The following is a 27,949-nucleotide window of genomic DNA, read 5'->3' as shown; positions in this document are numbered from 1 at the left end:
CTTGAGGTTGCTCTTCAAATATTTGGTGTAGATATTTAAAAAATGTTTTCACATTGTGTGGGTTAAACGAACTGATTCTGCTAAAACTGCAGGCTTCCGGCTGACGAATTCTAAGATTCTTTTGTTTTCTCATAAATTGCCGTAGCCAATTAACTTCAGTTTGCTTGTTTTCTGTCCAAGATTTAAGTACAACCAGTTTGTTTACATTCGCCATCTCCCACGCAAGCTTGCACTCTTTTGTTAACAATCCATATGCCATTTTACTGCAGGTATTAATATACTCTGCTAATCTTACTTCCTTTCCTCGATAAAAATTTATCGGACGAAATAATTGGGTAACATTTTTATATTTGCGTCAGGATTATTGCGTTTTTTGAGCACATATCGTCGTAAAGTAACAAAACCAGTATTATATCTCTAGGCTGCTCCACGTAGAGAATAATTTTCCTCTAATACCAACTTTGTGGCAGCAGCCTTTACATCTGCAGATGTATTACCTATTTTTCTAGGCGTTTGCTTGCATTTGAAATACCAAAATAACAAATTGTTGGTAATAATTTATAATATTAATTTATGATATTGAGGTACACAGTGAAACGCGTGTCACTGTGTACCACATAACTCCGTTTCAGTGTGTCTCAATAACCTAACCACACAATAAAATTTAGAACTTTGCTATGCGAGTCATTATCTTACAAATTGTGTTTTAGGTTATATTATTACATAGGTAAAATGCCATTGTAATAGTAAGAATGCTTTAAATCCACTGTTAATAAATAACAAATACATGCAAATAAACAGCTCTTATTAAGTTACAATATACCTTTAAAACACATAAAATCTAATTCTTATTCGCAAAAACTTATTCCACGTACGTGAACGCTCACAACAACATTCAACTCTACTGGACCACTGTAGATTTCACAAATGCGCTTTACGAGGGCAGCAAATTTAAAAATAAATTTCGGTGTTTCACTATGAACCATGTCACTGTGTACCACTTTCACCTACTTATTATTATCTTCAAATTTTAATAGTTTTTGAGATAATCGCATTTTACAAATAAGCTGCATAATTCTTATTTAACGCAGTTACTCCAGGGAAAAAATGAAAAATTAAGAAATGTTATTATTATTATCAATATTACATATTGAAAATGCTCTCTTTATATGAGGATATTCAGTATCCCAGAAATTATTATTCCTTAAATTAAAAATACCATGGCGTGTAAATGTCCGTAATATCGTCCGTAAAGCGTCCGTAAATAATATTCTATCGACGAATGAGCGGTCAAGATTTTGCTTGTTTCGGATATTATTTGCAAATCTGCATCTTGAAGGTAAATCTGCTGGTAATAGATTTTACACTTTCCACTGACTTCAAACTTACCGGTTCTTTTCCATTTATTTTAATACTGTTTTCTGTTTTTCTGAGTGTCACTTACATAATTATTACTATTTTTTTACGCAACAAGAAAATTTGATCTACTGTGTTGAGCCCTCTTCTGAATCCACATTGATACTCTCCTATAGCATTATCTATTTTTTGTGATATCTTATCTTTTATATGTACTGCTGGTATTTTATATACAACATTTAATGTCGCTGTGCCCCTGTAATTATAACATAAACTTTTGTCGCCTTTTGTGTGAATTAGGCACAGTGTGGCTTCAGCCCGTTCTTTCGCTATGCTTTCTTGTTTTCATATTTCTTTTAATAACTTTTCCAAATGTTTAATTAGTACTGGTCCTCCATATTTGAATATTTCAGCTGTTACTTCATCCTTTTCTGGACTCTTATTTTTCTTTAATTGAAAAAACTCCTTGAACAAGAAGTCAAAGTCAAAATGTGTGGATCCCAATAAGGCGTAGAGTATTAGGGCTTCCTCTGTACCATTTTTAACCCTATTGAGCATATGTGGCTTCAAGTCAAAGAAAGGCGAAAAGTAGTTCTTCTACCCTGAGTATCACTATCACACAGTCCATTAAAACTAAAGCAAAAAGTAAAAATCTGAAAATTTCTACTTGTCTGAAACCAACAATGTTATTTCTATAGTAATTAAAACTGTTATAAATATGTCGGTAGAAAGCTGGAAAAATTTAGAACAACGTATTGTAAAAGTTGAACAGTTCTATACGTCTACTCAAAGTTATAATATACAACTTATTATAATTATTCTTTAAGGACTCTGACAGTGAACCAAAATTAAATCTGGAATAATATTTATTTTTAATGTTTGCACTATTATTATATTATATAGCGATCAATTTTAGCAATAAATAATTTTTTTACAATAAAATGGAGGTCTTTAAATAAAATCGCTTTGTTATTTTTACCTGGAGTCCGCCCCTGATCTTTTGTCACTAAGAATCAAGAACTTTGGTTATTCCATTAATAACAATGAGTATAATAACAGTAATTCTTGAACGAGAGGAAAATCAAGACGATCTATTTTGAGACAAGCTATACAGTAATTTCAATATTGCGCATTCTCTTTCTAAATAAAGACGCATGTGATATGTAAGTCCACTTAGTCTTTTAATCTTTTTGCCGGAATTTAAAAATTTTTCCAAGGTAATTTAAACTACGGAATTCTCTCAAAACATCTTTCTATAGAAACTCCCAAATATGATATGATAACCATTCCGTCTATTGATAAAAAGTTTTAAAATATGACTAAAATGTAATTCACTATTTATTTAAAGTTGGCTTAAATTTTAAATTATTTTAAATTAAATGTATACGGCAACCAGAACTTACCTTCCAAGCAGAACAAAACAAGGTCGTTGCTGAAACTAAAAGCCAGAGATTCGGCAATTATTCTCCATTAATTAAAACGCTCAGTGAAAATGCAGAAAACTTTTTACAGGCTTAATATTTTTAACAGAGTTCTGTCGTTTACAGATGCAATTACCTAGCGAACAAACTCAGCAATTAATTAACTCTGTGAAAGAACTTTGTGTAAACAGAGTTTAGTATCTTACTAAAAAATTCAAGCTTTGGCTTAGAAAACTGTGTAATCACTGTTTCCATTTGCTTGTTAAGCTTTCAGATAGTAGAAAATATATTTTTTTATCTAAATGATGAATATTTAAAATGTAAAACATAACCACATTAGCCAAAAAATAAAAACTTCTAGAGAAGTCAGTACAGAACCTCCTTAATCCTAATTAACCAATACAAAATTATCTCCGTAAAAAGTGAATCAGATACAAAAACTTTCTGAGTCTACTGTTTGTTTAATTCGATAATATAAGAAAGAAAAGAGAGCAGGAAATCATCCAGAATATAGAATTATCTTCTGTATCTTCTAGTGCCGACTCTACTTGTAGATTGGCTACACCCACTACAAATTCATCTATATCTTCGGCTTTTCTTAAAAGTGTATGTGTGATTAAACCGGTCCAGTCGCTAATACGTTTCAACCAGAATATTTGTCGTCTATCAGGACCCGTTTTCTTTCTAGACTAAATCGGCTCTCCAACATAAGAGCCAAACAAACTCTAAGGACTCCTTGCCATCGCCTAGAGCACATACTCACCAGGCTTCCCCAAACAAAATTTTCAGTCCCTCACTTTCTTATGACGCCCTAGAAATAACCCCTCTCAAATATCGCAGATATAGCACGCCAAAATGCTGATTCAAAAGCCGTTCTCTTTGTATGGCTGGTAACACCAGAGATACCTTCTGCTCATGGTTGACTTAGTCAAAAACTCTTCTTCATGATGCTTCTTTCTGACAAACACTACTCCGTTAAAGCCTTTGTTCCACTAGCAGCACGCTACCCAAAACTAACCCCTCGCAACTGACATTACTCACTCCCTCAAAAGCTACTGCAACAACAAAAGGGGAAGCAGCCTCCTTCAAGCAGCGTAAACTTAAACAAGGTACTAACGTTCAAACCTGAAGGTATTTTTCATTTGTTGAACATTTAACACTCACAGACAATGCTGTTGAAGTTTAATCTTTTTTTTTATGTGTATAATGTGACCTTAAATTTAATCTTTAAAATAAGACTAATACCATTTCTGAATTATTATAAACAAATTAGCATAATTAAAATAAAATCCCCATTTTTACCTAATCGTTCTAGAATAACTTTCTTTTCATTGGTGTAAAATTGGCAGCTTTTTCAATATGAAAAACATTCTAATTGTTTATGAGTTAAAATAACAGTAACTTTGTAAAACGATTTTTGAGTACGTATAGAACTAATAATTTTTAAATTTTTTTGGTGCATATTAAAAGTAAAAGTCTTCAACATTCACGGTACCAGCAGAATTACCATTACTCCAGTCACTGTGGAGGAAAAGAGGTCAATACCTCTAAATTTTTTATAACTGAATCGATTTTGCTAATAATTTGGAATTAGGCTTATCTTACCTCCCTCTTCAAAAGTTATATATGCGATAGGTGAGCTTTTTATTTTTAAGGGGTGAAATCACCCCTTATTGAGAATAATGAAAACAATTTATATTAAAGCATTTTATGGATTTAAATCGTGTTAAATCAGGTAATTGAAATATTGTCAATTATATTAATGGATATTGTGTACATTCTCAACCCTTAAATAATCTTAAAAACCACCCCTTTTAATAAAAATAATTGTAAAAAATCGTTTAACAGGTTCAAACGCTTTTGTAGTGCATTTATATCATCTACAATGTAATTCTCTGCTTATATAAAATAATTTTGGTTGATTGCACTTCAACCCTTAAAAACTACCCCCTATGTCAAAATGTATAAAAAAATCTTTTTAAACAACTTCAAAAGTTTTTAATGTACATGTATATTCAAAAATTCCTTTCTTATCAATAAAATATTTTTTGATTGGTTGCTTATTTTCAACCTTTAAAACCACCTCTATGCTCACGAAACAAATTCCCCTTTGGTAAATGTCTAAATAAAAAAATTAAGTATACTCATGCTGTTTTTATTGTAAAAAATTATGCATGAAAATACTTTACATTAGAAAGTATACAAAATATATTTACAAAAATAAAAATTATTTACAATATATCAAATTATTCATTGTCTGAAGCGTCATTCTCGTCGTGTTCTAACTCCACCTCTTCGTCTATTGCAGTACAGTTTTGACAATTGTCGCCAGAGTATGTTCCACACGTAGCATTGCAAAATAGACCTAGTGTACGACAGCCACACGCTGAGCCGCAACCCGTTTTGCAATTGCAAAAAATCAGTTTCAATAGTTCTTCTTGTGCAGGTGAACTTGTCATTTTTATTGGTTGTAAAATATCATCACTCTTGAACCATCCCCAATCCGTTATATCAATCTCTTTGTTTCCAAGCCATATCTGAGTTTGTAAATAAACTCTTTTGATATGCTCAATGAGGGCACTTACAGTTGGTACAAGAGATGATAATTTAACTGCACTATTTTTAGTTGTGGCTTTAATAAACGATTCGTATCGCATTTGTTCAAGTAATGATGAATAATCTTCGACCTTATTCATTTTGTTCATGTGGGTGTCTTTGGCAAGGCCATACACCAAAATTGTACAGTATCTCCCAGCTTCTAAAATGTCTTCGAGATCTGAAGTACTCCTATCATTGGCACTCATTGGCGGTTTGCCCACGCAACTTCAAAGGAGTGTCGGTTCTCTGTGTTCGTTAGTTCTCTGAAGCAAATGTTCAGTTTAGAGGTGCCTATATTATATACATAACATATATATGTATGTATGTATGTATGTATTATATACATATTTGTGTGAGTATTAGTGTGTCTGTTACCAGTTTTTCGAATATACTTGAATAAAGCATTTATATATACAGAAAATAAGTTGATGCTCCAAAATATAAATAACATGCTCCAAATTTTTTTTAGAATAACTCCGTTAATTTTTAAGCTACAGTGTCCATTAAAAAAATATTTTGAAGGTAATTTCAAAAGCTACAAGATTAAGTAGATTAAAATATGTTAAAATTATTTCTTTTTAAATAGTAAAGGCCCAAAGTGCTGATTAAAGGTGTGTCAGCCGCTGTATCTCAAACTTCAATTGGCTATATCTCTATTATTTTTCGAGCTACAACAAAAATAAAAAGATCAAAATTTTTGTTAAAAAAAAAACTACATTTTGGTATAGAACTATTTTTCACGTATCTCTTATAGTTTTAGATTTATTTTGAAAAAATATAAATTTTTAGATAATTAAAAAAAAAGATTTTTTAATTTAAACATGATTTTTTCAAAAAATACGCATTTTAAACAGGTTAAACTTTTAAAACTTATAAATAACACTAAAATAAAATGAATTGTAGAAGATATACGTTTAATTTCAATTCTGATCGAAATAGTGTTACTTATACTGCTCGTTTTTTTTTTTAAACGCTAGAGTAATTCAAATTCTTTCCTTTGTATTTCGCTTTGTTTTAATCGAAATGGCTTTAAAGGTTTTTTCTAGTTTTTTAAAAAGTGTTGTATGAGTTTTTATCAAAAAAGATGTCCATTTTCCGATATTTGATGTTAAATGCATTGAGTATAGTATCCTAAAAACCAAAAGTCATCTTCAAACAATTATAAATCGCTTAGTATTGTACTTATAAAACTTAGTAAAAAAACATTCTCTTTGTTTTTTTATAAGCTTTTTTTTGCTCATTATAGATTTTTCAATAAAACGCTTTGTTTTTGAGTTATTCGTACAAAATCATTGGAAAACATGTTCTTTTTGCGAAAAGTTTACTTTATCAAGTGCGTATAACTCAAAAAGTATTAATTTAGCAAAAAAAATTTATATGACATTTTTTGTTTAAAATTTGATTCTATATCAATTCCATGGGTTATTTTGAGTGTAAAAAGTTCAACCTCCTAGATGGGGTGCCAACCACCCCAGGGGTAGAAGCACACATCGACACCATATAACTTATGTTTTTTGAGTAATTTACTACCCACTGTAAAAATTTCATATAAATCGGTGTAGGTATAAAAAATTTAAAGGGAAAATGCCACAGTAACTGGACTACATATGATTATTATTTTATTTCTTATTTTGTTGTCTCTGGGACAGTTTTACAATTTTCACAAAACATCACAAAAGTGTAAGTTAATTTTTACAAAATTTATAAATAATTAACGAGAATGCTTTATTTTGCTCTTTTTGGAGAAACAAATTAATTAAAAACATTTTTAATACGCCATTTTGAAGGTTTTTTTTTTTCACTTAACACATAAAATGTTTATATTTAATTAAGCAAATACTTGCAGTTTTCGCACTCAATTAATAATAATTAAAAACTACATCGAAACTGCAAAAAAAAACGTATATGTTAGCTTACTATACAGCGAGGTCCTAAAGTAACAGATTCATTTTATACAATATTATGAATGCAAATGAAAAATCCTAAAACAAGTTAATTTTTATATATGTATCTTGAACTTCCTAGGGGTAGTAGTTACACCTGAAAAATCTTAAATAAAAAGGAGTAGCGTGTGATACATCGTTTAAAGGGTTTTTAATGCTCTATTCAGCAATGTAAATATATATTTTTCTTTTTTATACAGGGATAGTAAAGGAAAAAATTATTTTTTTTCATTCCATCAAAAAGTCATCGAGTCGAATAACTTTCACGACTGACTAGTCTATTGATTGTTTTATTATCAAAAAAGTAACATCGGATCTTTGTGTAGCATTTACATATAACAAAGAGATTAAACGTATTTAAAATTAATATTAGTCTTAGGTATATTCTCTGTTCACAAATTGTTGAGAGTACGAAATATGCCTCAAACTCATAAAACGGTCGTAAATCATAGCCGTTCCTAAGGTGTTTATTCATTAAATAATAATATAATATTTTAATACTGTCTGTCCCAAACCCTTCTTTCAGTGCGTCACTAATTTTGACGTCATATAGGATTTTAAGAATGTCGAGGATTATTGCTTGACATTTTAGTTAAATTTGACAGTTGCAGGATGGTAATCTGTCTTTTACAGCCTTATTTTTTGTGGTGTTTGTGAGCCTGACTGTTCGAACGGTTGCGTGTGTATCTCGTGCAACAAGAAATGCTGCCAAAAGAAATCTATTATAGACAATGATTCCCCAATGTTGATAGAGGACGAGCTGATTCAAGAAATATATTATTAGGAATTGTTGTGACAGTTAAAGATACTATGTATGAACAAAATCGGGACAGAAAGATTACCACAGTTATTTATAATAAATCACTTCAGTGTATGTTTGGCTTCCCTCATTGCTACCGAAAAAGTTTCAGTTGTTGAAAAATCTCTTCGTGAGAGTATAGCAAATTCGTCTCTATGTAGTAGTCAAGGATACAAAAATGGCACGTGCAAAACCAAATGTGGTTTAAAAAAGTGCCACTCTAAAGCAGCTAATATTTAATGCAACTTTAAATGTCAAGGCAATTTGACATGTTTAAATAAATTGTAGTTATTTTTTATACACTTGACAATGTTGTAGTATTTTCTAATCCAACTATTCAACATGTATGACAACATGTATGACATTAACATTACATTTCTGTTAAAGAGTTGAAGTCAAAATTATGCAGTTAATGTCGGGATATTCCTTTTTGGAAGTTTAATTGTAAAATATATATTAACGAAAAAAAAAATATCTGGCTATTGGGATATCCTGAGAAAAAACTTATTTCCCTGGACTATATTGCAGATTCGAGCTTTATATTAGTTCTTTAGTTATTTCTATGGTTTTGGACAAACTTTACAATAATATCATCTTGTTTATCGTTTAGAAGATTACTTGTTTAGCAACTAGAAATATGTATAAATTTAAGTATAAAACTACTTTTTAAAGACGTGTTAAATATTTTTACACTCATGTACCTCAAAAGAATTTAAAAACCTACACAAAAGGAAGTCGTTCAATCACAAAGTTTATAAAAGTTTGTCGTTCGCGGCAGATTTTACCTGAAGTAGCCAATCAGGCACAAATAAACTAAGCATTCGCCGGGGTGGGTCTCAAGTGCCAGCTTTGATCAGTCGTTAGAGGTGCACCTTTCCATTTCAATGGAAGCTTGTTAAACATGATACAGCCCGAGGTTTATTAGGCTCTGCGAAAGCTTATCATACTTCGCTACTTAATGAACTGTTGTAGGAAGCGGTCGATGCCTCTTAACCACGTAGAACACCTTCTTTTGTGTATTTGGAAGACGTTTTTAACCTAGATTTGTAGCCGTCTTTCTCTAGTCAGGTTCGGTTTCAGAGCCGCATTGTCGTTTAACTATCGATTTTATGTCCTCTTTAAAACATTTGAGGATGATTTTAAAACACAGATATATTTTTCTGTGAATTAATGTCGTATTTAAATTATTTTGCAAAATGTTCAGTAAAGAACATGACCGTCAAACTACTATTAGTCCAAGCTGTCAAGACAAAAAAGAAATGATTTTAGCATTAATTATTTTTATCGGAATTACTTATTTTTATAGCAATAACTCTATACACGGGAACCATAAAATTGCCTCGTATAAACGACTACTGGAAAAAGCATAGGCTATTTTCAAATTGTTTTCCTAGGTATATGAGTAGAGACCGATATTTTTTAATAATGAGGTGTTTACATTTTTGTGAAAATTTACCAGCTACTGAGCTACCTCCTGCAGATCGTCTGTATAAAGTACGATCTTTGATGAACCATTTTAATATGAAAATGCAGACATTATATTATCCTGGGAAGCATTTGTCTTTGGACGAGTCAATGGTACTTTGGAAAGGAAAACTTGCTTTTAGACAATATCTTCCAAAAAAAAGCATAGATATGGTGTATAAAACTGTATATGTTAACGAAGACAGATAAAACTGTGTTGAATTTTACTATATATGCCGGTGCAAACGATACTCTAAGTGGTAAAAATCATACAGAAAAAGTTGTGCTGTTCTTGATGAGCTGCTTCTTTGGTTTTTCTGTTTTTACCATCCGTTTCTTTTAGGTCTATATTTGAATCATTCCATTGAAACATATGTTCGTTATCCCATGTGTGTTTACATATTTGAGATCTATCAAATTCTCTATTTTTAATATAAGATTGATGTTCACTTATTCTAAGATTTAATGGCCTTGATGTTTCACCTAAATAAAACTGATCGCATTCAGAAGGTATTTTATCAATGCAATTCTTTGTCCTTTCTGGTTCATTATTAGGTTTGGTTTTAGACAAAATAAATCTCAATGTATTTGTTGTTTTGAATATTGTTGAAATGTTAAATGTATTTCCTATCCTTTTAAGTTTTTCTGCTAATCCTTTTATGTATGGTATTGTTATTTTCCTCGTATTATTCCTAGTGTATGCTGTAGGATCTCGTTCTAAGTTGTTCTGTTCTATTCGGTCGATTGTTGAAAATTCCTTATTTATAAACAATAAAGGATAATCGTTTTTTAATAAAACAGATGTTAACAAATGTTTTTCTCCAAGAACGAATTTTAGTTAGAACAAGTAACTTTGGCTCTATCATATACAGATTTAATGATTCCCTTTTTAATATTAATATTGTGATTTGATTTAAAATTTAAATATCTGTTGGTGTGTGTTGGTTTTCTATACTTTATTTTTATAATTTTTTTTCCTGGTTTTTCCCTTATAATTTACTATGGAATCACTAACAGGAGATCTTTACTGTCATCATGGCATGCGTTTGTCTTTTTAAAGACGAATTACATTCTATGATTTTTTCTGGCGGATATTCTCAAGTTAAAGTTGATTTCATGTAATCGAATGAACTATCTTACAAGTAAAGTCGTCCCAGGAACGCAACTCAACAATTTGGCAATATCATTTTAAGGTCGTCTACTTTAAAATGTATAATGTATGTCTGAATTGTCAATATAAATGAGTCAGATAAAATTAAATTGTTAGAAAAATTTTTCACCAAGTAACAAAAAAACAAAATTTGTTTAACTTACTAACGTTTGTATTTTGAGAACGATTTCCGAAGTGGAAATTGAAACGTCAATAAAAGTAACTTTAACCTTTAATTGTGGCTTATTTCCATTTAAATAGTAATTACTCTAACATGGCACAAGAAAATAGCTTCAGAACAATATTAAAAAAATAAATTATAAAATTACTTTACAAATTACAAATAATATGGTTTAAATTTGAAAAATGAAGAGAACATAGTATGAAGCTTCGTACTAGTCTACGGTACCGCCTACTGTACCATATTTTTTTTATTGTAGTATATGATATATTTACTACTTCTTTTGTGACAGAATTTATCATATAAATCGTTTACAAAAATTTAACCTGGCACATATACTTTGGTAAATCCAACACTGGATCTTATCTCTACCCTCAACAACGCGTTGCTGTTCCTGTTTGTTACGTTCATTTGTAAAAGTATTATTCCCAAAGTTATTTAATTTATTTTATGAATGGTGATGATGAAGTACTCCGAAGGGTAATTATTGTATTTTCTGATGTTCATCTACTCGCCGACGGTTTTCCTTTTTGTTTTGAAAACGCGATTTTGGGGTTATTAGAATTTCCTCGCTGAGAAAACGATTTTATTTCAAATATTTCGAACTGCCATTAAACTAATATAAAGCTTGGCTTTGTTGTTCTGTTTAATTTTATTTTTAGCACAATAAAATAAATTTTGAAAAATTGTATGAAATATCATGATTCCTACACCAAAAATGATGAATTATTATCAAAAACGTTATCAAAAATTATTATCAAACAAGTTCAAGTTTGCATAAAGAAATATTAAATTTTTGTGTCTAGTATAAAGAATATTATAGTGATTGACCAGTTTAAGTAGTTTTTGATTTATATTATTTTTGAAAATAAAATTTTATTGCTATGCACTAACACAGTAAATTTTGGCTTCAAAAAATAAAAAATAAGTTTAAAAACCGGTATTTCTTCTTTCGAGGCGTAATAACTTTTCTTTGTAGAGCTTTTTTTATAGTACTTTCCTTAAAAAAACATTAATTTATCTATTAATTATTTATCCATATTTAGCCATACGGCTCACACTCCCTTTAAGGGAAAATTCACTCATTCCAGATGCCTACTGTATCAAAAGGATCGGGCTCTGGGGGACTCTTTCCATATTATCGAGCTGTAGGTGACTTGATACGTCGGTGTACCTCCCAAAAATTTTCGTACGCATTTGGACGTTTAGAGCAGCACAGCTTTCTGCATGGTCTTATATATTTTTCTAGGAAGTTCTTCGGAATCACTCCAGTTGTAGAAAGAATAATGGGTATTGTCTAGGTCCTTTCCATTCTCCATTGTCTCATGTCTATTTCCAGATCTCTACACTTGGCGATCTTTTTGTTCTGTTTAACATAAAGTATATTATTGTTGGGCATCGCCACATCAATTATTAGTGTTGTTTGTGTCTTTAGTTTATTACCTAATATGAGATCTGGTCTATTATGTGCTACTGTTTGGTTTGTGGGCACAGTGCGATCCTAGTATAGCTTGAAGTTGTCATTCTCAAGCATATTCTCAGGAACGTATTGGTAATATACGTTGTTTTTGTCAAAGGAATGATTTCCTAGGTTATAGACATACAAATTTCTTTTGTAATATGCAAAATGTTTGTAGACAATTTCGGGTATGGCAGTGCTTTTTGGAGGTCAAAAGTAGCAACATAGTGTTCATCTCAAGCGTCATCACTGTACGATTTTACTACATCTCGATCTTGTTTTGCTTTTGCTAGGTGAACATTTTGCTCAACAATAAGTTAATTGGATGTTTCGGGTTCAGTTGCGGCAGCTATTTTTAAGGACAGTTTAAGGACATTTGATCTTCTTTAAGGGATTTTTGTTCTGCTATAATGAGTGTCGTCATTTGAATTCATTTTTGATTATAAACTATCACAATAAATACACTGAGCACAATCTGACGAATCAACTGGACTTGATTCACTCTGTCCCGAAATAATATGACACATTATTCAGACATAGGTATGTGTTTATATGTTTATTATTGCGGTAACTTTGGACGTGGTTTGTTATAGCACCGAAAAGATTTCTATTTGTAGAACATAGATACACTGCTAACTTAATTTTCGTAAAAAGTGGACTCAATCCACTATGGTTCTGAACGCCTCTATCACAGACGATATGTATTTTAATTTGAAAACTCAAAACAAAGAACTATCTATGACCTTCAACTTTTATGTAAACTATTTTTCTCTAGAATATATTTATAAGATACGTTTTGTAGGCAAAAAATATTTTTTAAGTTTTTAAGATTGTTAAAAAAAACAAAAAACAAAGAAAAATCAGCTGTACTGTTGTTTTCTTCCTTGACTGGGGTTTACATTCTACCAAAAAATGAAGTTAAATACCTAACAAATTTATGTTGATACGTAGCTAAAATGAGCCCACATTATTGTAAGTATTGAGTAGTATAGTGTATACTAAAGTTAAACCAGATCAAGCATGTTCATCACTTGTTCATTCATGTTATAAATATGCCTATCTGTGATTAGTTATCAGATTACATAGTAAATATTAAATAAAAAAGAATGAAAGTACCGATCATAAAAGTATTTCAGAAAACAGAAAGTTTATAAGGTTGTGGTCTATTAGACAGGCCATTCACGTTCCGACTTTTAGTCCGACTAGTGGTCCAACTTCTGCAGTTGGATCTGAAATCGGACCGTGAGTGGGCTGGTTGGATTAGTTGGACAACTAGTGGTACGAGGCGGACCATCTAGTGGGACGACTTGAAGGTCCGACTTCCGACTGGCGACGAAGTCGGAGCATGAATGGTGAAGTTGAATCACAGGTCGGATCGAAAATTTCCTCGTTCATTTGACCTTCGGCACCTGTTACGTATTAAATGTCTATGAATTACTTTACGCAAAGATCCCTAGTTCAAAAATTATTAATAGAAAATAAACTTTCAATTGCACGAAAATTACCATTATTAAAATACACGATTCTTAATCATCATCTACTTTTTGTTAGGGCAAATAATTTTTCTTTCTGTAGATCTATTTCGGACAGTCCCACACAGGTACAATTTCCAACACTTCGGATTCGCTACAGAAGAATTATCAACAAACAACGAAAATTAAATCATAGTTGTAGCAAAGATCCCTAGTTCGCAAATAAATAATAGAAAATAACTTTCAATTGCACGAAAAATTATTCTTATTAATATACGACACACACACAACAAAATAAATCCCAGCTCCAGTTTAAAACAAGTTTTTATTCCTTTCTAAAATAGAATATACCTACACAAATCCTTAAAAACTGTAATTTTTTCCTGCATCTTAAAAAGTCATAAAAATCAAAAATTAATTAGTCCAGCCCTAGACAAATAACTAGAGAAACGAAACCTAATTTTAAACATACATATCGACCGATTATTAACTCATTATAACGCCAACTTTCGTATCTACTTCACGCCTTTCGTAATGAACAGTGAAGGAATTTCCGAATTTATCGATGTTTACAGAGATAATTTCTGTTTGTGGAATAGCGGTAGTGCTTTATACGCGAACCGAAATGCGCGAAAAACAGCCCAACAACAGCTGCTGAATGTAATGTTCGATGTAAGTACGAAAACACTGCCAATGTAGCTTCTGTGCGTTAAAAAAATTGACTCTCTACGTTCTATCTTCTTCAGAGAATATAAAAAAGTTCAAGTGAGTGAAAGTGGAACTGGTACCGGAGCAGACGAAGTGTACGTGCCTAATTGGGTGCACTACAATGAATTAAGCTTTTTGGCAGAAGTGTAGAGGCCAGCCAGAGCAGGCTAACACATTTACACATGACGGTATCTTTTTGGAAATGAGTGGACCAACTTTTTCCAGCAACAGCGAAAAAGTGAAGTTGTCCATTCAGAGGTAATTTTTGTAATCATCCTCATCAACGACATTGAGCAATGTCGTGTCACAATAGTTCACACGATCAACGAATAATTTTTTCATCACGTTGATGAAAAGAAGAAAAAAAAACATTTTTTCTTCTTTTTTTCAAATGATAACAATAACAAGCACAATGCTGCCATTTTCCTCCTCCTAATTATATTTTGCGTAGTGTTTAATCGATACATTTTTTGATTAAGCGATGTATACCGTCGTGAAAACAAACTAGAACTGAAATTGGACTGCTAGTTGGATAGAAAGTCGGAGCATGAGTGGAGACGATTATCCAACTAGTAGTACTACTAAGTGGGACCGCAAGTTGGAACGTGAATGCCCAGCTTTAGTTAAATATTTAAATAAATATAAGGTTGAATGCTCGAATAAATGAACTTTGATCAGATAAAAGGCATATATCGAGCACAGTTTAATTAAATCTTGCAAATGTACTTTCGATCCCTAGATCATCTTCAGGAGCATTTCGTCAATTGCGGCCTATCCGGCAAGAACAAAATGTCATAAACATATAAATGTACAAAAGGACAAATCACACTACACTACAAAAGGACAAACAGTCTTCCACTACAAAAAGACTCTGTCTCCGGCTTCTGCAAGTAATGTAGCCTTTCTTAAATAATTTTAAAGTGTTTGTTTGTCCTTTTGTAGTGTTGTGTGATGTACATTTATATGTTTATGACATTTTGTTCTTGCCGGATAGGCCGCAATTGACGAAATGCCCCTGAAGATGATCTAGGGATCGAAAGTACTTGGACAAGATTTAATTAAACTGTGCTCGATATATGCCTTTTATCTGATCAAAGTTCAAATATTTAAATATCGGATTTAAGGAAAACCTTATTTTATATATTGTTAATGCAGCTATTACGTATACAAATATTTAAAAAAAAAAAAAGGGTTTACTCTCCGGACACTGGAACTCATTTAAGCATGGGTGTATGTTACCTGAAGTAAAATTTAATTAAAATATTAAAAAGGGTTTTTACCCAAATATTTTGGTGGCTCAGGCATGGTAAACTGTATTTTAACCTGATGATGGAACAGTTGTTCCGAAAACGTTCGTATTTTTAATGTTGCCCTTTTAAGGGTTTTTATAAAATAAAATATACCCACATACAAAGATTAACCTCTTTTTGTTATACGTTGTATACAGCCAGCTGCAGGAATTATTTTCCTTGTGGATTTTTTTTTGTATTCGATAAATTAATTTTTACAATTTTTCATAGAGATTTTTGTTTTCAGGAAGCATACCGGCGATGGGTGTGCAGTTCTCTGGTGCCTCATTACACACGTTCTGGCGAACGATTACGACCGTGCCTACGCGTGTGTCAAGATGTCGAACAACAGTGTCCGTACCTGCTGCCGGATCAAACTGTGTCTCCTGGAGAGGCGGCCCATCCGACACCTCAATACGCCGGGGAACCGACATTTCTCTGCCTTGGTATGTATTTTATCCACTTAGTGTGTTTCGAAAAAGTATTTTTTAATCTTAGCGTTTAAATACAAATAAGTGAATAGAGATATACAAAATATATCAAGTATGGTACAAAGAATATAAACTGGTTATATCGTTTAATTTAGAAATCGTCTTAAATCGCGTTGAATTTTAATTGTTTGAAACCAGCGCTCTGTCATACTTAATTTTTATTGTGTTAACCCCCCTTATTAACTTATTTATTTTTAGCACGTAAGCAAAACGCTTGAATAGGTCGATTTTTAAAATAATCATAGTATATTATAACATCAATGTTTCGAACTTTACGCGATCCCTCTTCAAGTGAGAGTCATAACTTTGATTTTTATATTTTTTTAAGTAAGAAGTTACATTATGTGATCATCATTCAATCTTCGCTTATCCACTGCTGGACATAGATATCCCCCATAATTTTCCATCTATTTCGATCTTGTGCCTCTTGCATCCAATTCCTATGACAACGTTTTAGATCGTCAGTCCAACGTGTTGGTGGACGACCTCTACTTCGGTAGGCATCATCTCTTGGTCTCCATTCCAGTATCCGCTTTGTCCATCTATTGTCTGTCATTCGAGCCACGTGACCTGCCCAGTTCCATTTTAGTGTTGCTACTCTCTCTACTGCATCAGCCACTCCTGTTCTTTGTCGTAGCTGGCGATTTGGGATCTTGTCTCGTAGTGAAACGCCCAACATGGCACGCTCCATCGCCCTTTGACACACACGGATCTTTTGAACTGTCCTCCTTGTCATGGTCAACGTTTCGGCACCGTAAGTTAACACTGGCAAAACACACTGATTAAACGTTTTTCTTTTAAGGCATATTGGTATATCAGACGATTTAAAAATATGGTTCAGCTTGCCGAAGGCTGCCCAAGTCAGTCTTATACGACGGAGAAGCTCAACGGTTTGGTTATCTTTTCCTTTGCGAATCTCATGACCTAGGTATTTATAGGCCATTACCTGGTCTATGGATCTTGTTCCTACGCATATATCTTCGCTGACTACAAGATTTGTCATCATCTGGGTTTTAGATATATTTATTTTCAATCCCCCTTCTAGCGAGGAAAGGTAGAGCTGATTTAAAAGTTCTTTGGCCTCATCTATCCTATCAGCTATTAGTACAATATCATCTGCAAACCTTAGATGGCTAAGCTTTTCTCCGTTTATGTTTATGTCCTTGTCGGTCAGTTTTGCCCTTTTACATATATATTCCAATAGCGTAGTGAACAGTTTCGGCGATATGGTGTCCCCCTGGCGTACTCCACGTTGTATCGGGAATTTCTGGGTTTGACGATCACCCACTCTAACACTGGCTGTTGCGTTTTGGTATATATGTTTAATTATATTTATATACCGATAGTCAATTCGGCATTCTGTCAAGGCTTCCAACATTTTTTGTTGATTTACGGTGTCGAATGCCTTTTCATAGTCGACAAATATTAAAGCTAGTGGTTTATTATATTCAGTGCATTTTTCTATAAGATTTTTTATTACCAGTAGGTGATCGTTTGTTCCATAGCCTTTTCTAAAACCCGCCTGTTCTATGGGCTGATAAAATTCCAATTTATTTTTTTAGTCGTTTCGTAATTATTTTTGTAAATAGTTTATAAATATGTGCAAGTAGACTTATGGGCCTGTAATTCCTGAGGTCGGTAGCATCTCCTTTTTTATGAAGTATGTACATACTACATTATGTGATACCTTATTTAAAAGCTTTTGAAATACTGATTTCAAAAAATGTATAGTACTTTGGTTTGAAAATTTTCAGAATCTAAATTATGATTTTCTTTTGTTGCATAGCAAATATGTAAATTGTTTTTTGACAGCTTTTATAAATAGATAGTATTAATATTTTTAGTTTTGTTTCTGTTTGAAAAGAAATTTGTTTAGTGTGAATATTAAAAATGGTACAACCTTTTAATTTACAAGAAAAATCGAAATGATCACAAAACAGAAGAATACAAAACAGTAGTCAGACCAATAATGACATACGCGGCAGAAACACGACCTGACAAAGACAGGACAAAAAGGATTTTATAAACAGCAGAGATGAAAAATTGATGGCAAGTCACTATGGGACAGAGCTAGAAGTACAGATATATGACGTAGATGCAAGGTGAGAGAATATCAAGAACTGGGTAAGAAATAGAAGAGTAGAATGGAACGATCATATAAGCCGAATGACAACAAATAGAGTAGTAAAGACGGTAAGAGACGGTTCCCCAATAGGAAGACGATTAGTAGGAAGACCACGAAAACGGAACGACAACTTATTGGAGGCACATTGAAAAACAGACAGAGTCATGTCTACATAAAAATAAGAAGATGAAGAAAAGAAGAAGCTTTCCGAGTAAAAGAACTTGCATCACTTTAAAATTATTGTTACCAATGTTAAAGTTTTATCGCATATCGTTGATTCTGTAGTCTGTCTTCAATGCCATAAGGTTTGTGTTGCATATTCTTCCTTTGCCCTATCCGTTTCGGACGTTGGCTATTAACAAGGCTATTTTGACTTTGTTTACGGCACCTCTGAACAGTTCGGTCGATGTTAGTCCGAACCATTGTCGCAGGTTATGTATCCATGAGTGTCGTCTTCTTCCCGGTCCCCTCCTACTGTCGATTCTTCCTTGGACTATTAACTGTAGCAGCCGGTACTTAGTATGCCTCATGACATGTCCGAAGTACTCAAGCTTCCGTTTCTTTACGGTGAAGATTATTTCTTTGCTTTTGCCTATTCTCTGCATTACTTCCACGTTAGTGATGTGGTCTGTCCAGGATATCCGAAGAATACGGCGATATATCCACAGCTCAAAGGATTCTAGTTTCTTCAGGGTGGCTTCCGTTGTGGTCCATGCCTCTGCTTCATAGAACAAGACCGGGAAGACATAACACTTGACCAGTCTTAATTTTAGTTCCATTGAGATTTTGCTTGTGAACTACTTTTTCATATTGTTGAACGCGTTTCGCGCTTTTTCAATTCGTGATCTTATTTCTGTTGACTGGTCCCATTTTGTGTTGACTGTGGTTCTAAGGTATGTGTATATCTCCACTTGTTCTATTTTTTGGCTGTTTAATGTCAATTGCATCGGAGGTTGTTGTGTTCTGCTGATGAGCATGCATTTAGTTTTAGTTGTATTGAGTTCTAAACCATATTCTTGACTTGCTGTGTGTATGCTTTGCATGAGTCTTTGAAGCTCGTTGCAGTCATTTGCGATAATAACTGTGTCGTCAGCATATCTAATATTATTGATTACCTCTCCGTTTACTTTGATACCCTCCGAAACATCTCCCAGTGCTTCTCTGAAGATTTGTTCAGAGTATATATTGAACAGGAGCGGCGAGAGGACGCATCCTTGTCGTACACCCTTTTTAATATCTATCTTCCCACTGTGTAAGTTGCCCATCTTTATCTCAGCACTTTGGTTCCAATAGAGACTGGTTATTATGCGCAGATCCTTGCCATCAATATGCATCTTCCTGAGCATTTCTATGAGTTTATCATGTTTGACCTTGTCAAACGCCTTGGAGAAGCCGATGAAGCACAAGTGGACGTCCTTGTGCATGTCTCTGCATCTTTGAATTAAAACTTGCAGACTAAAGATCGCCTCTCTTGTGCCCAATGCGCTTCGGAATCCGAACTGTGACTCCGATATATTTGCTTCGCATTTGTTATATATTCTATTGTGTATGATTTTGGTGAAAACTTTGGTAATGTGATTTATCAAGCTTATTAAGCGGTGTTGATCACAGTATTTTGCACTTGGTGTTTTAGGTATGGCTACAAAGGTCGATTGAAGCCATTCCTCCGGAATCTCCCCTTTGTCGTAAAAGGTCTTAAAAAGGCCTGTCAGAAAATCGAGGAAGTGGTCATCCGTTTCGCATAGGAGTTTTATGATCTCGCCCTGTATGTTGTCGGGACCTAGTGTTTTGTCGTTTTTTTAGCGATGAAATGGCTTTTTCCACTTCAGACCTTAGTATTTCGGGTCCAGTCATGTCGTCATCTTGGTCCACTGTCGCTCTGCGTTTATCGTTAAAAAGTCGTTCTACGTAATCTTTCCATGTGTCAATGAGCTTCATTCGTCTGATATAAGGTTACCGTCTGCGTCTATTAGTGTCGGGTGGGGATTATTGGTTTTTTTTTAGTTGTTAATTCTTTGATCTTTTTGTGCATGTTGTGGTAGTCATATCTTCTGTCGCACTCTTCGATTTCATCGCATTTCTCCTTCAGCCAGCGTTCCTTCGCTTCCTTTATCTTTGTTTTTATATTGTGACTTGTTTCTTGATACTTCACTTGATTTTTGCATTTGTATTGTCTTCTTTCTTCCATCATATCAAGGATTTCATCCGTCATCCATTCTTACTTCTTTACGCGCTCCTGTAACAGAAGTGTCTTGTTTGTCATTTCAACAGCTCTTTTTATTTCTTCCCATTTAGCAACTGCGTCTTGTGCGGGTTCACTCAAGTTTCCAATGTTTCTTCTTAAGGATTCCTGTACTTGTTGTTTAATGTTGGGATCCTTTAATTTCCTAATGTTTATCTTGGTTTTGTTAGGCTTCCCTTCTATACGTTTTAGTTTGATTCCCAGTTTACCCACCACTGGGTTGTGATCCGATTGAGCGTCAGCCCCGGGATAGGTTTTCACTGATGTGATTGAGTTTCTGAATCTTTCTGGTATGGCAATGAAGTCGATCTGGTTTCTTACATTTGTTTCTTTCGAGTCTGCTGGCGACTTCCAGGTGTAAAGTCTGCGAGGGGGCAGTTTAAAAAAAGTATTAGTTATCAATAGTTTTTGTTCCTGACAGAAGCGTATGAGACGTTCCCCTCTCTCGTTTCTAGTTCCTAATCCGTGACCGCCCACAACGTTTGACACCTTACCTCTGCCGACCTTTGCATTGAAGTTGCCCATTATTAATGTCACTTCGCTTTTCTTGGTCATTCTCATCAGGGTCTCCAGTTGTTGGTAAAATTCTTCCACAATCTCGTCATCTTTGTCTGCTGTTGCATATATACTGCATTTAAGAATACAAGAAACATCCTCTTGAAGTTACGGCTAATATGTGTCCGCATACGCCAATATTAGGGTAGATTTATTAAATATTATACCTTGGTTCTTCAGTTCTTCATCACGTATAAGTTTCATAAGGTTTTTTAGCGCAACATTGAAATTTTAGGAAATTATACAGATAAAATCTCACATAATTCAATACAACTGAATGAAAAACTGTGGAATGTAAAAGTAACTTTCTGACTTCTAAAAATAGAGTTTCAATGTTGAATTATATGTGAGTCTACAAACATTCCTTTATTTCTCCAAACTTTTCGTTTTTCCTGTGCAACCGAATAAAATTGACACCGAAAAATAAGATTCTACATCAGATATCAAATTTGAGAAGAGACGTACGTTTCTAACGGATGGAAACCGACTTCGGGCCCGTAGAGATTTCATGTAGTTTCTGAATTATTGATTGATCTTCATGCCTTTGCCAGAACTGGAGCAGCTGTTTGGCATTTAGGTGCTATATAGTTTAACACTACGAATACTACTGAACGTTTTATTTCATTTGAAAAGCAATATTTAGATCTTATAATAGAAATATTTAGCTTCTGTATATCTTTATATGTGACTAAACAAATATAAATGTACAGGAAGTTCGGAAAATGCTTGAAAACCAGAAAAGCAGCAGGTAAAGACGGGATACCAAACGAGTTGTTGAAATATTGTGGAGCAGAAATGACAGAACAATTTAACAACATTAATTAATAAAATTATAAAACACAATAAAATACCGGAAGATCGGAGAAGGAGCGAACTAATTCTACTATTCAAAAAATGAGATAAAAAACAGCCGGAAATCTACAGAGGTATAAATTTGTTAAATACTACGCTAAAACTTACAACTAAAATTTTACAAGTGCTAATAAATCAAAGGATAAGTTTAGCAGATGAACAACAAGGTTTTCTTAGTGGAAGATCGTGTACAGATGCAATATTCGTTAGAAAGCAAATTACTGAGAAATCACTACTGTGTCTGATTAACTTAAAGAAAGCTTTTGACAGAGTAAGACTCAAAGATATAATCCATCTTCTGTATAATAGAGAAGTTCCCCTAAATATTATAAAAACTATCGAAAACATCTACCAAAACAACAAAATGGAAGTCAGAATAGATGGACAACTTACAGAACCTATAGAAATAGGCAGGCGGAATAAGACAAGAGAATTCATTAAGCCTCATGCTCTTCAATTTGATCATGGATGAAATCATCAAAATCGTTAACAAAGGAATAAGATACAGAATGGAAAACAAAGAAATCAAAATACTCTGTTACGCGGACGACGCAATATTGATAGCCCAAGATGAAGATAGTCTGCAAAGATGCAAAGACTGGTCCACAGATTTAACATAAGAACAAAAGAATTTAATATGACAATTTCATCTCAGAAAACTAGAACAATAGTAGTCACCAAATAACGAACCAGATGTAAAATAGAAATAGATGGCATCAGTATTGAACAAGTAATGGAAATGAAATACCTGGGAATTACACTGTCTAGCTATCGAGACCTGGACAGAGAAGTGATAGATCAAGTACAAAAAGCAAATAGACTGCCAGTGTAAGACCAATAATGACATATGCCTCGGAGATAAGACCCGATACGGCCACAACGCAAAGGCTACTGGAAACGGCAAAGGTGAAAGTACTGAGAAGAATTACAGGAAATATGCTGAGAGATCGAAAGAGAAGTGAAGACATTAGAAGAAAATGTAACGTAAATTGTTAAATGAATTGACACAAAATAGAAAAAAGAATAAAATCACCACATAAGCAAAATGGACCATCTGTCCATATCACTTTGCTTCTATCCAATATCTTATCGATTACTTCATCCTATGTGGTCTTGGCCTTGGTCTTCCCCTTTTTTGCATTTCAATATTTTTGCTTCTCTCTTCTTACTGGTACGGTATCCTTCATCCGGTGTAAATGACCCCACCAACTCAGTTGTTTCTCTTCTATAAACTCCAATGTGGATGATATTTTCAGTTCGTACGTTATATATATATATATATATATATATATATATATATATATATATATATATATATATATATATACATATATATATACATATATATATATATATATATATATATATATATATATATATATATGTGCTGTGCCTTTAAACTGATTTACAAAATGTATTACAGAATCCATTTTTTCTGATATGTGTTAGTCTTCCTATAACCACCTGAAGTTTCAACGGGGATGAGACATCCATCTTTTTTAAATCTTGTGAAAACACCTTCAACTCTGTGTTTTGTGATTTCCAATACAATAATAAACGTGTTCCCACATATCTCTAATCTATTTTCTGCTGTTGTTTCAATAAAATATTGGTAGGTTACGCCTTTAGTATGTCTTGATCCATCTCCAGGTCTGCTTCTTTTTGGTTGTGTTGCTGCTCAAAACTTAAGAATAAAAGCATCTTGGCTATCTTTTGTCTTTTCAGAATAAAATGCATTATCAAAACTATTTACATCTTGCATCTTCAATAAACTGCAATTTTTCTTCCCTCTGTGGCCACATGAAGAAGCATCAGGTAATCCCTTTATTCCCTTTGAACTGTACCTAAAACAAACATTGGATTCAAAACCAAAATACAAACAGTTTTATGTCAGGGAAATTTATTTTATTCTAACATAAGGTAAAGAAAAATAAAAATAATGTGAATTGTGAATAGGTTAGGCCTACTAGAAATTGGTCCATTTTCACTCTATTAACTAGGCCTAGGCCTAAGTAATAGTAACTTTGAATGAATGTTATTTAAGTTTGTCTATAAGTTTATTCAATGTTAGGTTACGGTTTAATACTAACCTCAAAATCTTCTGTTTGTCTCTTTTCCAATTTCAAGGATTTGATGGTTTCTTTCTCCCTTTCAACAAAGGAGATTCTTTAACATTAGTTCCTTCCATGTTATTTCTGCAGGTTTATTACAGTAATATATTTTTAGTATATTAGTAAAACTTTGAAATACTTTAACTTTAAACTTTACTTTAAAAACTATTTAGATTTGGATTCACCATGTTACACAAGAAGCCGTCCATATCTGAATTTTCAAAAAAATAAAGAGAAAAAAGGCCGTCTTTGAAACCAGGCTACAGATTTTAGTTAGGTTTAAATTAAAAACTGCATGAAAATAACTAACAAAGTAAAGATATTAAATGAGAAGAAAAAATTAAAAGAATATCTGCCAATGACAGATTTTATTCGTAACGATTGTCAAAATTTAAAAGTCATAAATGTTATCCAATTAATCACTATACTGAATAATTTGTTTAATAAATTATATGACACTTTTCTTTTTAAAATAATTTCATATAAATACAATTAATATTTTTAAACACCCTATTTAATTTATATATTAATTAAATTTACTATTACTTAAATTATATTTATTTATATTTTATTATTAATCTAATATTTCGTCAGAATTTGACATGTCTGTCAGAAGTAAACAACGTATGCTTTGTTAATGCGTTAGCGTAGGAGATACGCATATACATAATATACGCATACAAAATAATAATTGATTGTGTTATTTTAATAAAATATAAATTATTTGAAATATAAATATTAAATAAATAATAAAATTATAATATTTAATTTTAAAAATAATCTTCAAATTTTAAAAATACAAAAAATATATTATGAAGCTTTGCGATAGTCTACTGTACCGCCTACTATACCATCTTTTTAAAGATTTTTTTTGTTACCATATTTCTCTAATGTGTGTTGGTGTATTTTTATCTATATTTTGTTATCTTTTATGTTCTGTTCAGAAAGGGTGTTATTTATACAAGTATAGTGTTCTCATAAAATATCTCATGTCATAAATCAGATATTGATATTCTTTCATCATCATCAAAACCTATTTTATTCATCGTCAGATGTAAGCCTACCTTAAGTGTGTCCATTCATGTCTGTTTGTTGTTTTTTGCATCTATTCGTGAGCTGCCATTCTCTAGATGTCATCAGTTTATCTGGTTTGAGGTTTGCCTCTACTTCTCTTGTTTACTTTTGCTCGCCATTCAATAAATCGGTACGTCCAACGATTGTCTTCTGTTTTTCCTGTTTTCTGCCCAGTTCCATTTTAACATGGCAATCTTTTGGATTACATCTGTAACTTTTGTTCGTCTTCTGTACTCTTAGATTGAAGTATCTGATGTTCAGTTTGATGCAGTATGTTTTTTCTTCACAATTACTTGGGCGTTTACTCCACCTTTTTATCAAGTTATCTTTTATATTCTCTATATAGGTGAAATTATTGTAAAAAGTAATAATAGGTACCTAGGATCGGTATTACAGAGTAATGGGGAAATTCCAATGAAGCTGGAGGAAAAATTCTATAAAACAGCCATAATACCAGCTACGATGTATGGAACTGAAGGTACTTTAAAGGCACTTAGAAATGCTTAGATGGATGAGTGGAGTGACAAAGAATGATAAAATTAGGAATGAGTTTATTAGGGGAAGTCTAGGGGTAGCACTAATTGTTGCCATAATGAGAGAGCATAAGTTAAGATGGTTTGGTAATGTTTAACGGCGAGGCACCAATCACCCAATACGAAGAATTGTTGATCTGCGGGTTCCTGGAAGAAATAGAGGAAGACTAAAGAAGACCTAGGGGGAGACGCATAGGCAGGACGATTACTATTGATATGAACCAAGATAAAAACCTATGGAGAAATGTAATTTAGAAAAGCCGTCCCCGCGTAGGGATAAAGCAAAGAGCAAATAAATGATAATTTATATTTTTTTTTGCTTTTTCTTAATAGTTTGCGACTTTATAGCTAAAGCCATGTTTTTTTCATTTGTTTTCTACTATAGTACATTAAAAAATTCAAGACAGGATTTTATAATAGTAATTAGTTTTATGACAACTAAAAATAATGTTTTATTTTTTGAGACGAATTTATTTTGCTTCTTGTCATACCTGTATAAAATATCTTCTGTAAATATTGTCGAAGAATTTTCATATTATCTCCTATATAATACGCTCCTCTCCGCCGGTGTGTCCGGGCAGATCTTTTAGACAAAATGACAGACGTGCCTACGGCTATCTCTGCCAATCTCAATTACCAGCCAATCACATGGACATGTTGGGATTGCGGGAGCTGCTTTTTACCTCATATGCGTACATGACTTGGTTTTTAAATGAGTTGTAAGTTCAAATTTTGATAAGAAATTACGTATAGATAAGTTTATTTTTAGTATTAGGGTACATAAATAAAATAATATCAAATATATATCCCTCCAGGAGCGGATTCGCTAAAATTAACAAAAAATTTCAAGTACATCTAATATTTTAATAGAGTAATAGAGGAATAATAAATATAAAATGAAATATCATATCATATATTTAATATGTAGTTATATCTATTATATGTCGTTATAGGTATGTTATAGTTATATGTATATTATGTACAATGAAATAAGAGAAATGAACAAATTAAAGAAATTAAGGAAAATAATGTTAATACCAGTAAAAGATTAAAAGAGTGGTACTGTTTACGTACTGTTTGTATGAAAATGATTTATACTTTGAAGAAACATATACAAAAAACGAAATGTTGGAAGTTCTTCACACAAAAGTATTTGAGAAAAGTTTGTTATAGACGAATTAGCCAAACGTGATGGTCATATTTGTGTTTTCAACCCTATTGAATTAATCTGGAGCCAACTTAAGGGAAGTTTACGGCGAAACAACTGCTGTCCCAAATTTAGTAGCCAATCAGTATCACATGTAGAAGAAATAAAATAGATTTCCCCAACACTTTGCCAAAATTATGTTTTACATGTTATAAAAACGGAAGATCATTACAGAACATTAACCTCACATATTAACCCATTTAGTCCTGAAACTTTTTTTTGTTTAAACCTGAATGTATACATTGAGTAGTGATTAAAAAGGCTTCAAAAGTCAGGGAAAAATAAACAAAAAAATATCCGACCTCCAGATTGGCCACAATTTGGTGTTCTTTTAAAAGGACCGTAGGACTATAAGTTACTTTAAATGAAAATTTTTTTTTTTGTTAAAAATATTTATTTATTAGCAAGTACAATTTAAATTCATTGAGTGTGATAATTATAAAAGCATTCTTTAGGATGAAGGACAACATTACACTTATGACAAATAAAATTTGCCTTTTTATGGCAGTGTACGCATCTTCGTTGCTGTTCTTGATAGGTTACTAAATGATCCAACCTATCATAACGTGAGTGTTCCCGTTGATTGCTTGGCGCTTTTGAAGGTCCCCTTTTGGTGGTTCGCTTGTGCGTTTCTAACAGCTCAACTGCAATAGCCCTTCGGAATCCTAACTGGTCAAGTTTTCCGCCATCCTGTTTTTGCAAGTGGTATGCATTCTGAACAGCCATATCAACACAATGGGATATCAAAGGAAAATACCACTTTTTTCCTCGTACAGTTGTTCGATACTGAGCAATATTCTGATCGCTTCTGTCAACTCCACCCATGTTTTCGTTGTACTGCTGTATGGGCTTAGGTTGATTTATGTATATATGCTTCTTCTCGGATTGTGAAAATCATTTTACTTTATTTAGAGGGAAA

General features: G+C 32.7%; 1 protein-coding gene across 1 annotated transcript in view; it reads left to right on the top strand.

The window, feature by feature from the left end:
- Positions 1 to 27,949, top strand: part of Mid1 (calcium-permeable channel component Mid1) — a 426,078-nt gene that overhangs the window by 364,356 nt on the left and 33,773 nt on the right. Inside the window, exon 2 of the mRNA XM_072532776.1 lies at positions 16,088 to 16,286. Within this exon, the coding sequence (XP_072388877.1) occupies positions 16,088 to 16,286 (199 nt within the window). The remainder of the gene's footprint in view (positions 1 to 16,087; positions 16,287 to 27,949) is intronic.

Source organism: Diabrotica undecimpunctata, chromosome 5 (genome assembly GCF_040954645.1).
Source record: "Diabrotica undecimpunctata isolate CICGRU chromosome 5, icDiaUnde3, whole genome shotgun sequence".
Taxonomy (NCBI): Eukaryota; Metazoa; Arthropoda; class Insecta; order Coleoptera; family Chrysomelidae; genus Diabrotica; species Diabrotica undecimpunctata.
Note: the sequence above shows the minus strand (reverse complement) of the source record. Positions and strands in the feature narration are given on the sequence as shown.